General features: G+C 35.7%; 1 protein-coding gene across 1 annotated transcript in view; it reads right to left on the bottom strand.

Annotated features, from left to right (window-relative positions):
• The window catches only part of LOC145690985 (uncharacterized), a 58816-nt gene extending 43517 nt beyond the window's left edge, over positions 1–15299 (bottom strand). Inside the window, exon 1 of the mRNA XM_081766460.1 lies at positions 14298–15299. Coding sequence (XP_081622586.1) covers positions 14298–14662 — 365 coding nt within the window. The 5' untranslated portion in view covers positions 14663–15299. The remainder of the gene's footprint in view (positions 1–14297) is intronic.
• Between the last annotated feature and the right edge of the window lie 1068 nt (positions 15300–16367).

The raw sequence follows: 16367 nt of genomic DNA, 5'->3' as shown, positions 1-16367 counted from the left end.
TCACGAGATCCAACATCTGCAGTAGAAAGAAGAACAGCCTCACTGCTAAAGAAGTCGGGACTGGACGAAGATACTCGCAAACAACTTACACCACACTGCAGCATGCCTCCGAGACTATATGGCTTACCAAAAATACATAAAGCAGGGGTACCCCTGAGACCAATTGTTAGTGCAATAGGAAGCCCAACCTACTCTTTGGCCAAGTATCTTACAACATTACTCCAACCATACGTGGGCAAGTGTGAACACCATGTGAAAAATTCAACAGAGTTTGTAAAAATCCTGAGGACGATGAAGATCTCTTCCGAAGATCTTATGGTTAGTTTCGACTTGGTATCATTCTTTACCAGAGTTCCGGTCAAGGATACAATACTGCTTCTTGGGAAACACTTCCGGCCTGAGATATTGGATCTCGTTCAACATGTTTTCACTTCAACCTTCTTCCTATACCGTGGTCAGTACTATGAGCAAACAGACGGCGTCGCCATGGGTTCTCAACTATCACCTGCAGTAGCCAATTTTTATATGGAACACTTTGAACATGAAGCACTGAAGAAAGCACCACTAGCACCCACACATTTCTATAGGTATGTTGATGACACCTTCACCATCTGGCCACATGGACGCAGCTCCTTACAGGAATTCCTGCAGCATCTTAATAACCAGCATCCGAATATTAAATTCACAATGGAAGTTGAACAAGATGGACGTCTACCATTTCTTGACATCATGATATACAGAAGACCGGATGGCAGCCTAGGCCAGAGGGTATACAGGAAACCAACACATACAGATTTATATCTGAACGCAAACAGTTTCTATCACAAAGCTCAACGGCTTGGAGTTCTCAACACTTTAGCACATAGAGCATTTTCCATCTCCGACAATGATTGCTTAATAGAGGAAGTTAATCATCTTCGCAGCGCCATGCTACAGAATGGATACTCAATGCGAGATATAAATATGGCCCTGAAAAGGACCAGAACGAAGGACAGTGACAACAAGGACAAAAGTGCAGAAGAAACTGTGAATGAAGAACGGAAAAACACAATTTGCCTCCCATACACCGGGAACACTTCTGGAAAGCTCAGCAGACTATTTGCCAGGTACAACATCAGGACAATACACAAGCCTCCAGCAAAAATAAAAAACTTAATACGATCAACCAAAGACGACCTGGGCCTCCGAACTCCTGGAGTTTACCGCATTCCATGTGAATGTGGTAAGTCATATATTGGACAAACAGGACGAACCATTGAAGCCGCATGCAAAGAACACAACAGTTACATCAGACTAAACCAACCAGAAAAATCCGGATTGGCTGAACATAGCATCAAACAGCAACATAAGATTTTGTTCACAGATGCCGAAATAATAGCAAAATGCTCAAGAGTTTGGGACAGGAGGATAAAAGTAGCCGTTGCAATCATACAAGAAAAAACGAACCTTAACAGAGACACAGGATTCCAACTGAGTAAAACATGGACACCAATCATATCCCGCCATCTCAAGCACCAATCAGAAGCCGCCATTTCAACCACCAATCAGAAGAGTCCAATCGTACATACATGAGTATATATATTCCATACACTCCATTGCACAATCATATTCGCCTGAAGATGAGGACGATGTCAGCCCTCGAAACGTCGCAAGATATAACAGTATTCACCTGGCTGCTAGCCCGAGAAGACCTGTTCACAATACGTCGCCAGGAAAGCTTCAATAGACACATTAATTTTTATTTTAACTGAGTGTGAGGTGAAAAGTCACGAAATTTCAAAACGAAGTATGCGAGGTGGCAATAATACCATCACATGCCAGCACATGATTTGGGTACTACTTTCCTAGTGTAATCATTAGCAAAACGAATTCACACCTGCGGAACTATTTCCAAACAAGCAAACGGAGTGAAATGAATAGTATATACCCAGTCAGGAAAGTCCAGAGGATTAGTAAAATGTATTCGCATTAATAGTAATTGTATTTTAGCGCAGATCTCAACGTTAACAAACTTAAAACCAGAAACGTAATGAAACGACATAATGATCTTACATTTCTCCAGACACTATTTGTTTTCACCTTGAATTTACCATGAAACCATTGCCTTCAGCAATCTTACAAACACACAAATCTTAAAAGAAAAGGTTGGTAAATACTCTTTACATCTCTTATACGGTACAGCTTCTATACAGTATTCATACAGTATACGGCACAACTTCTACACAGTATTCATCTTAACTTCTTTCTCCATAACTTAACGCAGCGAAATGATAGCTATTCCATAATAAGTTACTATTTTTGGAAACACACCTGCTCGAATCACAGGTAGCGTATTGAGTTATCAATATTGCCGAAGGCCATTTTATAACTTTTACGTTTGTAAAGAAAAGTTTAATCGAATATTTCTGATTCAGGCCTACACATCCGGGATAACTATGCTACCAACTTGAAATGTACAAAATGTAGCTAGAGGACCAAGTATTTAAACATGTACAAATTTTACCCTGAAATCTAAATTGAAAAGTTGAATATAATAAAAATTCAAGGATAGAGTAGTCACATAGATAGATTATTTGATCTCTGTGGGTTCAAACTTCAGAAAAACGATCATATGGCATTTCATATATTTGACCCAAAAGCCGTTGCTTGTAGGAAGCGAAAACCGTTGGCCGCTAAGTCAGTGCGACGCTGATTTCTTCTGGCGTTTGGTCTACCATGCAGTGACATGTTTAATAATATTCCGTATTTAATCTTCTAGTATAAGAATTATAGGAACCATCACCTATAAACATTTCCATCGTTTCTTTGTTTAAATCTCTTTTCCCTTTCCTAATTTTAAGGTCGGTATATATTATTCAAATTTGTCCTTTATAATTATTTTTTACCATGATATGCATTTTCTTTTGATGATTGCGTTTAGCTACATAATAGGAATTGTTCCAGGATTTCTTAAATGTTTACTTATTTCTTTTTAGTCCAATTTTTTATTACTTCTCTTAGTCAGCTAACCACTAACATTTAAGGAGACTGGCGTTCTAAGAAATAGTAGCTCCTTCCTTCAGTTGAATCCTTTCAGTTTATGTCTGATAGCTTGACATCGTACATGGCAACACGCATGCCCCGAAATATGACATGCTAGTATATTTCTCCAATTGGAGCAAGAATGAATGAATATTTCGCCATCACTTAGAGACGCACTAGATAGATTTGATAAACTACATTCACGTTGAATTCTAAGAGAGGAAAATTAATACAAACAAAATTAATATAATAATATGCATCATGCTGAGACAGAGAAAGCATGGCGGGAATGACTTTTATTAGTTTCGTTATGTAATGTTTTGTCAGCGTAAATAAATCTTCGAAAATAATATTTAAAAGCTCTCGCATGAACACGCGTTCAAGTATCGGCTGGTACAAGCTATATTTTACCTTCAAAACACATTATTTTGTTAATAATAATTTGTTTTCTGCTTTTCTTGTAGATATCTTAAATTTTATTGGCCAGTGCTTAGTGGAGGCTATTGTTGGTGAAATATCATTACACTTCTATTTCTTTCTTTTAACTGCGTGGGTTATTCCTGTGGCCATAAAATCGCGGTTTTTGTCGTTGTTAGAACCTTGTAAATATAACCGTAACGTTCATAATGATTTTCGCTGTTTTTCCAAAAGTTTACACATCCTTTCTCTCACTTGTGTGTTGCGTTCATCCCAGCTTGGCTACGGCAAATCACGATTTCTTCCGTACATACGTTGTTATAAACCGAAGCTAGATAGAACGGTAGACAAAACATAGATATCGTAAAAATGGAAAAGTGAGCAAATTATCAAATTAACCTTAGATATTAAAAAACTAAAATTATCTTCTGGTAGAAATCATAAAACCTGGTTAAACTGTGCAGAAAATGTGATAATACTGATTGCAATTTACACAAATTAAAAGAACATCAAAAAGTTACAAATGAAAAAGTAGCTTTTACTGTATATATTTTCGGCCGTGTTAACTTTTTTTATTTCCACTTTTATCTTATTTTATTTTCTTTTAATACTGTACTGTGTGGCACAATTGATAAATTACGATTTCACTTAATCACAATAATCTTCGACCGGTCAACTCCTTCAGAGGCGTTGCAGTTAATAGGATCTCAGGCGTTCCACGTCGTATTATCCCAAGGGTCCGCTGGAGTCCTCTGCAGATAATAATAAGCGATCGTTCAAGCAGGCACAACTACTCCTTCCTTTTCAATGATATGGAGCCAGAATTTGTCACAAAACTGAGATTACAAACGAATGTTAGGGTGCTAACACATATGTACTAGTCACTTCACTGCTGATTTCTGCACAATATTTGAAAAAAATTATTTTACACGGAGGCGTATGAAAATATCCTACAACCACTGATGATAAACAAACAAAAAATTGGATCTCACGTATGCAAACGGCGATTTAGCTTGCGAAGCTCAATCCGTACAATTGGAGCACTCATAAGAGTATAACATGAGTTTACTTTAGAACAATGCACTCCAGTGTTTAATCCTAACAATCGTTTCTAATCTCAGTTTTGTGTGACAAACCCGAAAATAAAATAAAAAGATATTTCGAAAATACCGAAAATAATAAAAGATAAAAGGGGAAATAAAACAAGTTAAAACAGCCGAAAATATATACAATAAAAGCTACTTTATCATTTGTAACCTTTTGATGTTCTTTAATTTGTCTGAATTATATTTGGTATTATCATATTTTCTGTAAAGTTTAAACAGGTTTTGTGATTTGCACATCATAATTTTAGTTTGTTAATACCTGAGCTTAATTTGATCATTTGTTCACTTTTCCATTTTTACGGTATCTATGTTTTGTCTACCGTTCTCCCCAGCTTCGGTTTATGACACAATGTAGGTACGAAAGAAATCCTGATTTGCCGTAGCAAAGTTGGGATAAAAGCAATAAACAAGTGACAGAGAGAGAGAGAAGGATGTGTAAACTTCAGGGAAAAAAGCGAAAGTCTATATGAACTTTCCGAATATATTTACAAAATTCTAACGACAGGAAACAGGATTTCATGGCCACTAGAATAATCCACGCAGTTAAAAGAAAGAAATAGAAGTGTTAAGATATTTCACCAACACTAACCTCCACTAACCACTGGCCAATAAAATTTAAGATATCTACAAGAAATGCAGAAAACATATTATTATTAACAAAATAATGTGTTTTGAGAGCAAAATATAGCTTGTACCAGCCGATACTTGAACGCGGTTTATTTCAAAAAATAACACGACCTAGTTCCGACGTATTCATGTGAGAGGTTGCGAATATTATTTTCGAAGTTTTATTTACGCTGCCCGAACATTACATAACAAAGCTAAGAAATGTCATTCCCGCATGCATTATTGGTGAGTACACCTCCTTCAAGAGGTACAACTGGCTTCGTAGATTTATGAAATCAACGTTCTAATTATCTATAAAGAGCTAGTGTGAATATAGTAAATTAGGGAAACCAATCTTTAAATCGTCGATTCCATCCTGTTCACCCCAACCATAGATAGGTGGGCAACATGGAAATTTTGAAACTCTTCTCTACCGTGGGAGATCAGTTTTAAAACTTGATAACGTCTCTTCTTTGTAACTGTCTATATATTGTATCCTTGGTATTCTTCTTCCTGGTATTTCTATTGCATTTCCCGCTATCAGCATGGTGATCACATCAGAGTGCCGAATAAGATGGCAAAGCATAGGGTTTCTTCTTTTTCCTATTATTTTCATGATCTGTTGTCCTTCATTAGCAACCCTTAGTGCTTGTTCATTTCTTTTTCTTTCGGTCCATGATATACGCAACATTGTGCGCCAAGACCACATTCAAAGTGCTTCTAGCTTAGATATTTTAGCTTTTCTCAATGGAAACCCTCGATTGATCCTACATATATTTAGACTTAACAGTAACTTCTTAAGATAGTGGATTAAATTTGCCTGACCTTGATCTAGAAATGCAATTTTTTTTTCTGAGGCCAGATGTTAACCCATAAACATTTATAAACCGTAAATAAACTAAAAATTGAAATGGAACCGGGGGCAATATGTGGCAGTGTGGAGTTTTATGGCTGATTTGAGCATACGCCTTAGATCGTGCCCCAATTCGACAGCGTGTAAGACTCGTTCTAATTAATCTTCGTTCGAATGGCAGCCTGGATCTACAGTTTGTTTTTCAGGGAGTTAAGCATGGTAAGCTATGTTCGCTATTGAAACTAAAAGCGGTATATTCTTTAAAGGAAAGAGAAAAACCAAAAACAAAAGGATGGGAAATGCAGACTTTCTATTGTTAAAAGTTGAAATTTCGTTGTCGTGTCCATGCTTTCTGTCTTAGCATGATGCATATTGTTATATTCATTTTGCTTGCATTAATTTTCATACCTTAGAATTCAAAGTGAATGTAGTTTATCAAATCTATCTAGTGCGTCTCTAAGTCATGGCGAAATATTCACTCTTTCTTGCTCCAATTGGAGAAATATACTGGCATGTCATATTTCGGGGCATACGTGTTGCCATGTTCGGTGTCCAGGTATCAGACATAAACTGAAAGAATTAAACTGGAGGAAGGAGCTAATATTTCTTAGAACGTCAGTCCCCTTAAATGTTAGTGGTTAGCTGACATGGAAAAGTGATAAAAAATTGGATTAAAGAGAAATAAGTGAACATTTAAGAAATATTTGGAACAATTCCTGTTATGCAGCAAAAAGCAATCATCAACAGAAAATGCATATCATGGTAAAAATTAACCAAGAGATGACAAATTGAAATAAATATACCGACTATTAAAATTAAAAAAGGGAAAAGGGAATTAAACAGACTTTGAAAAAGTTCACAGGTCAGGGTTCCAGTAATTCTTATACTAGAAGATTAAATACCTAATGTGATTTAACATGTTACTGCATGGTAGACCAAAAGTCGGAAGAAATCACCGTCGGACTAACTTAGCGGTCAACGGTTTGCGCTTCCTACAAGCAACGGCTTTTGGGTCAAATATAGTGAAATACCATATGATCGTTTTTCTGAAGTTTGAATCCACAGAGATCAAATAATCAATCTATTTGACTACCATATCTTTGAGTTGTATTATATTCAACTTTTCAATTTGGAATACAGGGCAAAATTTGTACATGTTTAAATATTTGGTCCTCTAGCTATATTTTGTACATTTCAAGTTGGTAGCATTGTTATCCTGGATGTGTAGGCCTGAACCAGAAATATTCGATTTAACATTTTTATACAAACGAAAAAGTTATAAAATGTTATAAAATGGCATTCTGGCAATTTTGATGACTCACTACGGTACCTGTGTGTCGAGCAGGTGTTTCCAAACCTAGTAACTTATTATGAAATAGTTATCATTTCGCTGCATTTTATTTATTTACAATTTTGAGCGTTTAAACGGTCTGCGAGGATAGTTTGTAATAATACTGCATATACAACTGTTGATAAGCCTGTTTAATAAAAAAAAATACGCATATGAAATAACGTCACTATGTTGCAGTCAGTGCGCCTTATTTATGATTTTATGTCTACGCCCTTCACAGCTTCTCATTATGACCCTGGTAGAAACGAGAACAATATTGTTATTAGAAAAAGCTAATTGAGATACATGGGATAACATCAAATGGTAAGATAGAAAATTAATTTCAGAACTTAGCTCAATATATAGTAAAGAATATCGGGAGAAGATAAAAACAAGGAAAGCAAGAAAAAATCATACATTCCTTCAGCACAAATTATAAATCTTTATAAACGAAGACGAAAACTTGTTATAAACAAAATTATCTTCTCTCGAAATAACGTGGAACAGGTGAACATCACTTCCGTTATGTTAATGTTCGTTATAATACATGTTTGTAATTCCAGATGTTGTTTGGCAATAGACAAAATAGAAAAGAGATATTCGGAAGAATGAAAAGAAAGCCAAGGACAAACTTTTAGATGATATCCCTGTTGATTGCCAGCTGTTTCTTCTTGTTTTAATTCCATTTTACTTGCGCTTTATCTTATCGATTTTAGGACAATACTGATTGGAATTAATCGCGAAAGATTCATCCAAATAGTAACATTATATTTAACTGAAGACAAAGAAGAGAGAGTAGTTTTTTTATTCACTCCCAGCTCTTTTAGGATCTCCATTTTTTAAAATGTATGCTATTAGAGTAATTTTTAAAGTCAGAAAATATCTTAACCCTTAACAGGGAACGTTATTTTTGTTCGCTTACAAGAAATGCGTGTCTCTGGGACACGGACATGTATAAAGTAAGATCTTTTTTAAAAAACGTATGTGTAATGTAGAACAATGAAGCTTTATATTTTGTACTTCGAGCAAAATATGATAAACCAGAATTATATATATTAATTCGGTTTTATTGGAATATAAATTCGGAAAATATTTCAATATCTAAATTAAAATAGAATATAAATTTAAAAACTGACAAATTTTAAATTAGTATAATTCTACATATTACTACCCCGCAAATATGCTATTTGTCCACATGTAGCTGCCCTGTACAAATGTTCTATTTGTCCAAGACCTTGGAAACGTTTAACGAACATGGTAGCTTTAAATAAAGGTCGTCCGAAAGTGTCTTGAAAATGGTGAATACATGTCTTCGTTGCCTGATTTACAAATAGAACACAATATTAGGAGAGCAATAAGGGCTTTATTTTCAAATAGGTCAGTAGATGTGTAGTTTGACTTTGCTCTAATTTACTTCAAATTTGTTTCGATTTTCTTCCAACTTCATATTGAAATCTCCTGAATTATATCATCATTACATAAGTTAGACAGGATTCTTTTCCCAGATTTCTTACGTGGGTGACTATACCAGGAATCCCTCTGACTATGTTTTGATGAGAACCCTTCGGTTTCTTGGCCTTCGTTATCACATGAAACTTCACTAGGGCTTCTCACATTGACAGTTCTGTTACTACTTGAGCTCACACCTGGCACTGTATCAGAATTGGTATCGTCCTCACTTTCAGTATGTAATTCTTGATTTGAGGAAAAAATTAGGCGTCTCAGTCAGAATCTACTGAAGACAATAATATAAATTACTTCTGTACTTTCAACATTTTTGGAATTTTTCCCGTGAAATAAGGATCTGCTGTACTTACAGTTTCATTCTTAAATTTCTTTCTCGAGGTACTAGGTCTATATTTTGCAAATACATAAAATCTCACACAAACAAAATTGTATGTTTCAAGAGCTAAATAGCTTCTATTTCATGGTAAATAAAAGTAAACCACAAACATTTTTGAAAGCAAAACTCTCTTCAGGAAATGTGTGTCCAATAATCACGCAAAAATATAAACAATAATGGAAATGTGTGATTCTTTCTAAAATCATCGATAAATGTTCACTCAGACATTACGCCAACAATGGACTACTGCGACACACATACAACTAAATAATTGGAAGGTACTGAGAGAACCGATACATTGAGTGAATCAGTGTTGCCAATGTAATACAAAGAAAAACCATAGGTGTCTGACATACACATATTTCGTCTTAAGGGTTAAAAAGCAGAAGGAAACGAAGGAGAAAAAGATTGTGTCTAAAATTCAAGGACGATGCAATATTTAAAATGCATTTTCGTAAACTACTGAGTTATAACTAACCAGAAAAAAAACAAAGGAAATAGACACTTACAAGGATAAAAAAGCATTACGCAAGTGCCCGAGATAAAGCTGTAAGTAGTCAACAAAAAACGGAGAATGCAAGCTAAAATCTCAAAAGAAAACAATAATACAAATTAAAGAAATCCAGGTTTGTTAATGGAAATTCTTGTAAAGTGTGATGCACAAGCTTAGAAACGACACCCAAGCCTGTATCCTATGAGCTTTAAGCCATCAGCAAGTGCAAATCAAACAAACGTCAATTTCATTTGAAACATAAAATCTAACTTTAATTTTTAAGGCTTCACTCGTGAACTTCCTGATTTTATATGGAATAGCTCAGCGTTTACAACTTTAAGAGCAAAAATATAGACCTGTCCAAAAAGGCAGTATGAACTATGGGAAAAGCTATCAATTCACACAAGTACTGACAAAATGATAGAAAACTCATATCTTGGTGGAATTTAGTCTAAAATGGTGTGAAAAAATCTTAAAAATTGAGAAAAATGCAAATTAAAGAAAGGAAAAATACGTGGAAACACAAAATATATCAGAAAACTGATACATAAGTAAACTATAAACCATTAGCTCCATAATCTTTTCGTCTGTCTTGGTTAGTTTTATTCTCACGTTCCTGCACTTTCGATTGGATCATAGAATATATTCCCCCGTGTAAGAAATGTAATAAAAGTGGAAAATAATTTTTCTTAAAGCAATTTAAATTTTTGTCTCACAAAAACTTGGACTCAACCATCATCGTGCTTTCCTAATGTAAACCTACATTCAAGAATGAAATGCAGCTTATACAATGTAGTTTTCTATCATACTAAGAAATTTTGTTCGAAAGGCGGGATGTACTTAATAATATCGTATTAATGATATTCTTAATCTGGACTCTAAAAAGGCTAATTTATAAATAAATAAATAACGCTTCCCTGGTATTTTATGAGTATATCTCAGTAACCCACAATGAAATTTGATTTAACATCGTTCTGAAATGAATTTAAATAATAATGATGATCTATACAGAAGTTCTACATTTCTATGTAGAAGAAGGAAAAGTCGTTAATAAAATACCCTTTTCAACAGTACAACGAGAACATTATCTGATAAAATGCTGCTCCTCCATAACAAAAATTGAAACTAACGTTACTTAGAAATCGATTTGTAGTCATAATAAACTCCCCTCCCCCTTTAAAGGGAACCCAAAAAGAAGAAACCGACGTCGGGCACATTTTTAAAACATATTAAGATTCTATTTTGTCAAAAGAGATACTTTGCATAGTTATTTTATATTGATAAATCTATTCTTAATCGTCTATTCCAAAATTGTTCTTAAATAAAAAAACACAAAATCCTGCGGGACTTGTATCTATGGCCATTCTCACTTCTATCTAAAATCTAAAAGCAGACTAACAAAATATATTTAACTCACCTAATAAGAAAGACGTTATCTCAAATTACATTCACTGCAGTTAGAAGCGAAATAACTGGCAATAGCAGCTAAAGTTTGAAAGATGGTAAAAATAGAATGGTTGGGAAATTTTTCATGGTTTGTACCTGAGATATTCTTACTTTCCTTTATAAATTCAAATAAGATCTCAATTTATTTCACTCGGCTAAAAGAAATGAAACGTTCTCAAATTATACCATCCACAGAGTAGGAGCCGTTCTGATCACGAAGTTTGAAACAACTTTGAAGCTACGATGAAAATGTCTTTCATTGTTTGTCAGTACAAACATTAATACATCCTTCTTCATTTAAAAAAAAAAAAAAAAAAAAAACCCTCGCGAGCTACTTGCCACTTCTACTAGGAATACCTAGATGTCAAATACATATTTGGTGTAGGAATTAATTCGTGCGGTTGGTACGCACACATTGAAGCTGTAGTACAAACACAAAATACATAAATACCTTAAGAAAAATATTGTCCATCGCTAGCCACCACTTTCGCCCATCTGTCAGGCAATGTACGGATTCCGTGGCGAAAGAAGTCCTCATCCTTTGAAGCGATCCAGTCAGAGACCCATGTTTCGATATCTTCTGAAGAAGTAAACCGCTGTCCAATTAAATCGTTGTTCATGCAATCGAACAAGTAGTAGTCCGAAGGAGCAACGTCTGGTGAATACGGCGGGTGGGGTAAAACTTCCCATCCGACATTTTCTAAATAGGTTTTGACCGGTTTTGCGACATGTGGGCGAGCGTTATCATGTTGAACAATAAGTTTATCATGTCTGTTCTCCCATTCTGGTCGTGTTCTGGCCAGAGCTTGCTTCAAACGCATTAATTGTCGTCGATAACGTTCTCCATTCATAGTTTCACCCGGTTGCAGCAGCTCATAGTACACCACACCTTTCATATCCCACCATATGCACAGCATAACCTTTGCACAGTGAATATCTCGTTTTGGTTGTGATGGACCTGGTTCACCTGGTTTCACCCAGGCCTTTTTTCGTTTAGGGTTCTCGTAATGGATCCACTTCTCATCACCCGTAATAATTCGATGCTCTGTCGTTGAAGCAGCAATTCGCAAATGGTTTTTCGTCTTTCAACGTCTCTGTCTTTCAATTCATGTGGAACCCAATGTGACATCTTTTGAATCATTCCCATGGCTTTCAAGCGTTTGGAGACTGTTGTTTGATCAACTCCTAATGCTGCTGCAAGTTGTTCCTGCGTTTGACACGAATCCTGCTCGAGCAATGCTGTCAATTCTTCGTCTTGAAATTTTTTTGGTTGTCCAGCTCGCTCTTGGTCTGCCAAGCCGAAATCACCACTTCTAAACCGTGCAAACCACTTCTGACACGTTCGCTCAGCTAGAGCATGGTCACCATACACTTCCACCAAAATACGATGACTTTCAGTCGCACTTTTCTGCATGTTAAAGTAATGCAGCAAGACACCCCGCAAAAACACTTTATCAGGCACAAATTGCGCCATGTTCACTTAACTACAAACTGGTCTTGTTGACGCTTTAATCCACTGCCCTATACTACGAACGATACGCGATGACAGGGGTTTGCAACACATGTGTGGATACACGGAACTGTGGGACGCTCCGTTCGTTGCGCCATCTCTTGTCCACCCGCACGAATTAATTCCTAGACCAAATACTTCTACGATAGGCTCAGAGCAGCGCCAAAAAAAAAAAATCGAATTGGAAAGCGCTTGAAATAGAACGAATTCAAACTTTCTTTGTATTCCCCACCTAGGGATGTTCTTATAAATTTCTAAATTGTAAAAAGCACAAATCTAAATTTGTTAAACTTAACTACTAAAAATGAAAAGAACTAAGTTATTTATTCAGTAAAGTTGGTTGTAGAATAGTTACCACGATCGTCGCCATGAAACCAAAATTCAATTACCCGCTCACCGCATTCCACACATACAAGCAGACAGAATATGTGGCGCCACAGTAACATAGTACCATATGACTGTACAGACACCCAGTGAGAAAATTATGAACTACCACCAATCTGTTTACAGTTCAGGGTTTTACTAACAGATGACTGAAACTCTTTTCATATTTTGTGGGAAGTAATGCCCAATGTGCAAAGTAACCCCGTGTTACGGTAGCTAGTTACCACTGTAAGCGAAATGAAATATCAACATTCAATGTGGCAAATCATGACACAAAACTAGAAAAACCTTTGGGAAGGAAGGAATTCATATAACTAAGGAATTACGTCCCTAATATATTGCGTTAGTTTGGAACACAAATATACAAGCAAAGAAAGCATTTCAAGATGTTACCTATAAAATACTTAGGAACGTACAAGAACACATTCAACACGTAAGACATGTAAGTTTATCCTAAATACAGAATTTTGCGCTATCCTCGTTTAAAAAATTTCTGCGTAATGCTCTAATCTGCATAGCAATCTTATTTTTACCGGCCATCTAGCACATGCTGGTTAGCGTTGTCTGTACAATAATTCACACATCATGTACATTCACTAAGCCCCTACAGTGATTATACATTGAGAAATTTAGGTTCATACTCTAGAAATGATTCCTGGGAATGTAAAAAGTCGACTTCCTTGAAAGAAATGAGTGCAGCTATGAAATGGTTTGATGTATGGACCTCTACAATTAACGAACATTCATTGATGGTTAAAATATTCTTTCTCTTGTATTTTACTAATGTCTTTCGAAGCCCTCCGGAAAAATGAGGCTAGACACATTTGAGCTAAATTCTAAGTAAAAACACAAACGTCCATAGTTCTTGTTCCAATATAATATTTTCCACGTTTAAATTTGCAAAATATTAGGATATATACCATTCTCACGATTTGTTATTTTACATAAGTCTCTATATAAATAAAACAATATTGTCGAGCACCCATATTTAAAATATGTGCAACAATTAGTGAGAAGTGTGTGATCAATAATAAAGAAATAATTAGTTTATCAAGATCTAAACTACATAAGATTTGTATTAGTCGTATCGATCCTATTTTTATTTGGTATACAGCTTATCTACCTGTGTCTTCCAATTTCCTAATTGTAGGTTACTAACTTACGTTCGAGATATCTCCCATATCTAAATATTTCTCGTGAAGTATTGCTTTCAGCCAACACACTTTCCGAACGCATGTAACTGTATTATCAATCTGAGCCAATTAGTATATGAAAAATTGAACATTACCTTTCTGGGTGAAGTGAATTTAAACTTTTTGTTGTTAATTGTTGGAAGTCATTAGAGTACGACGCGCAAGTCTCCTGAACCACTATTTTTCTAGGCGTTTCTATATTCCTTTCAAATTCAGGATCATCTTCTACTGCTAATTCTGATTTCACCCTTTCAACGTTTAGTTTCACATTCAAAGAACACATAGCTGTATCCTTGTCCATTGTTTCCTCTCCTTCCGTTGTGGATAATATTAACTCTTTCTTGCCAGTCATCAGTTCGTATGTCCACCCTTTCCCTTCGAGTGGATCTTCCTGAGGTAAGTCAAAAGCAGTTTCTTCTTTGCACATCAATTCCATCTTAACAGACGCCTCACCAGCCATTGTGAATTGAAATATAATAAGAATATAACACTGTTCTTATACTTCCCTTATATTTTATGTTGCCAGTCTTAATGAAATGATTTACAAGAACGTTCACAAAAGGAACTTTATATTTAAAATCATCTTCTGCAGATCCTTATTTCCTTAGCCACGATCGCTCTCTAGGCAATTGTTTGTTTGTTTGTAGCAGCCGGAGGAAAATGAAAAGGAACCCGGATGTTTACATCTTTAGTTCATATTTCGTTCAAGTGAGATCTTTTGTCGCTAGTGTAGCTCACACTCACATACCTCTATTCTAATGTTTCAGAAGTTATCCATCCATCTTTATCGTTTTAGCGGGAATAGCAAATCCTGTATTTCTGTATGCCATTGCGGTTTGACTGACTGTCGATCTCCCGTTGCGTATACCGGTACTAATTTTATTTAATACACGTGCTATTATTGCTTCAAATGCTACTTTTGATTGTGACTTGTGCCGCGACTTAGTGCGAACAATTTTATATTTTAACACAATTTTTTCACTTGAGAACAATAACTGGTTGTGGCTTTTGTGTGTATGTGTAAGCGTCTCGTGGAATAAGACGTTGATTTTCGGTGCCATTTGATAACAGTCACTACCATCACTCACGCACCTACTGTAACTATTGGAGACAAACTTAGAGATCTCTTGCCCCAAACGCTACACATTTCCCCCCACACAACCGGGCTGATCTTAAGCAGCACGTGCGCTGTCATTCTCTTCAATGTTGCCGTACTTCCGTAACCTTTCATAAACAACAAAATTCAGCATTTAAAAACAAAATGAATGAAAGAGAAAAGAAAGGGACAATAGAGGGAAGTAGCAACGTTGATTTTCAGGTAACGGGGTCATAAATCTCTAACAAATATCTCAAAGAACAGAAGGGAAAGTTTTGAGGACTTTCCAGATTCCATGATAAAAGCATCTTTAACTGTGTCTGCTAGAATTCCAGGTCAGACAAACGCTGCCCTTGTAAGGTGTCCATAATTCCAGTATGATACGCCAGGTGGCAGCACCGAACCGAAAATGGGTGGGTATAAAACGATTAACCTTCTGTAATTTCTAGCAAGTACCTAGGTATATAGCACTAGGCAAGGGCGCTCATTTCTCTGGATATTTGGAGGGGCACACACACGCAGAAGGTATATATATGAGGATGTCACGACTAGTGATGGGTAAATTCCCGGAAAGATATTTTTCGGGATTATTCCCGGGAAGATTCCCAAAATGGGAATTTATGTAAAATCAGAAAGAAAATTGCATTATATTACTATATTATGATTTCGAAGTTCAATTAATTATTATATCACAGTATATTATTATTGTTGTCCTCAGAGGATTCTTTAAAATGTACATTCTGAACGGTACTATGTTACCTTATTACCACTTGATTATTTTTAGACAGTACACATAAATGTATATTTATTTACAATACGTTCTATCAATTAAATATGTGTGAAAAAAGTATATAGTAACCGTTTAAATTTATATGTAAGTGGATTTACTCAACTTGACACCATACACGACCTTTCATTCTATCTATTTCTTAAAATTCCATACGTTAATTCACATGTAAAAGAAGTCCAAGTAGCCTACCTCTTCACAAATTCGAGTCAGAGAGAGCAGACAGACCGACGTCTATTACTAATGGTGGTTCAAGGTTTATTAAGAGCACTTAATCTCTAA

The sequence above is a fragment of the Thermobia domestica genome, chromosome 7, assembly GCF_964235325.1.
Source record: "Thermobia domestica chromosome 7, izTheDome1.hap1.1, whole genome shotgun sequence".
Lineage (NCBI taxonomy): Eukaryota > Metazoa > Arthropoda > Insecta > Zygentoma > Lepismatidae > Thermobia > Thermobia domestica.
This window is presented reverse-complemented; position numbering and strand designations above follow the sequence as displayed.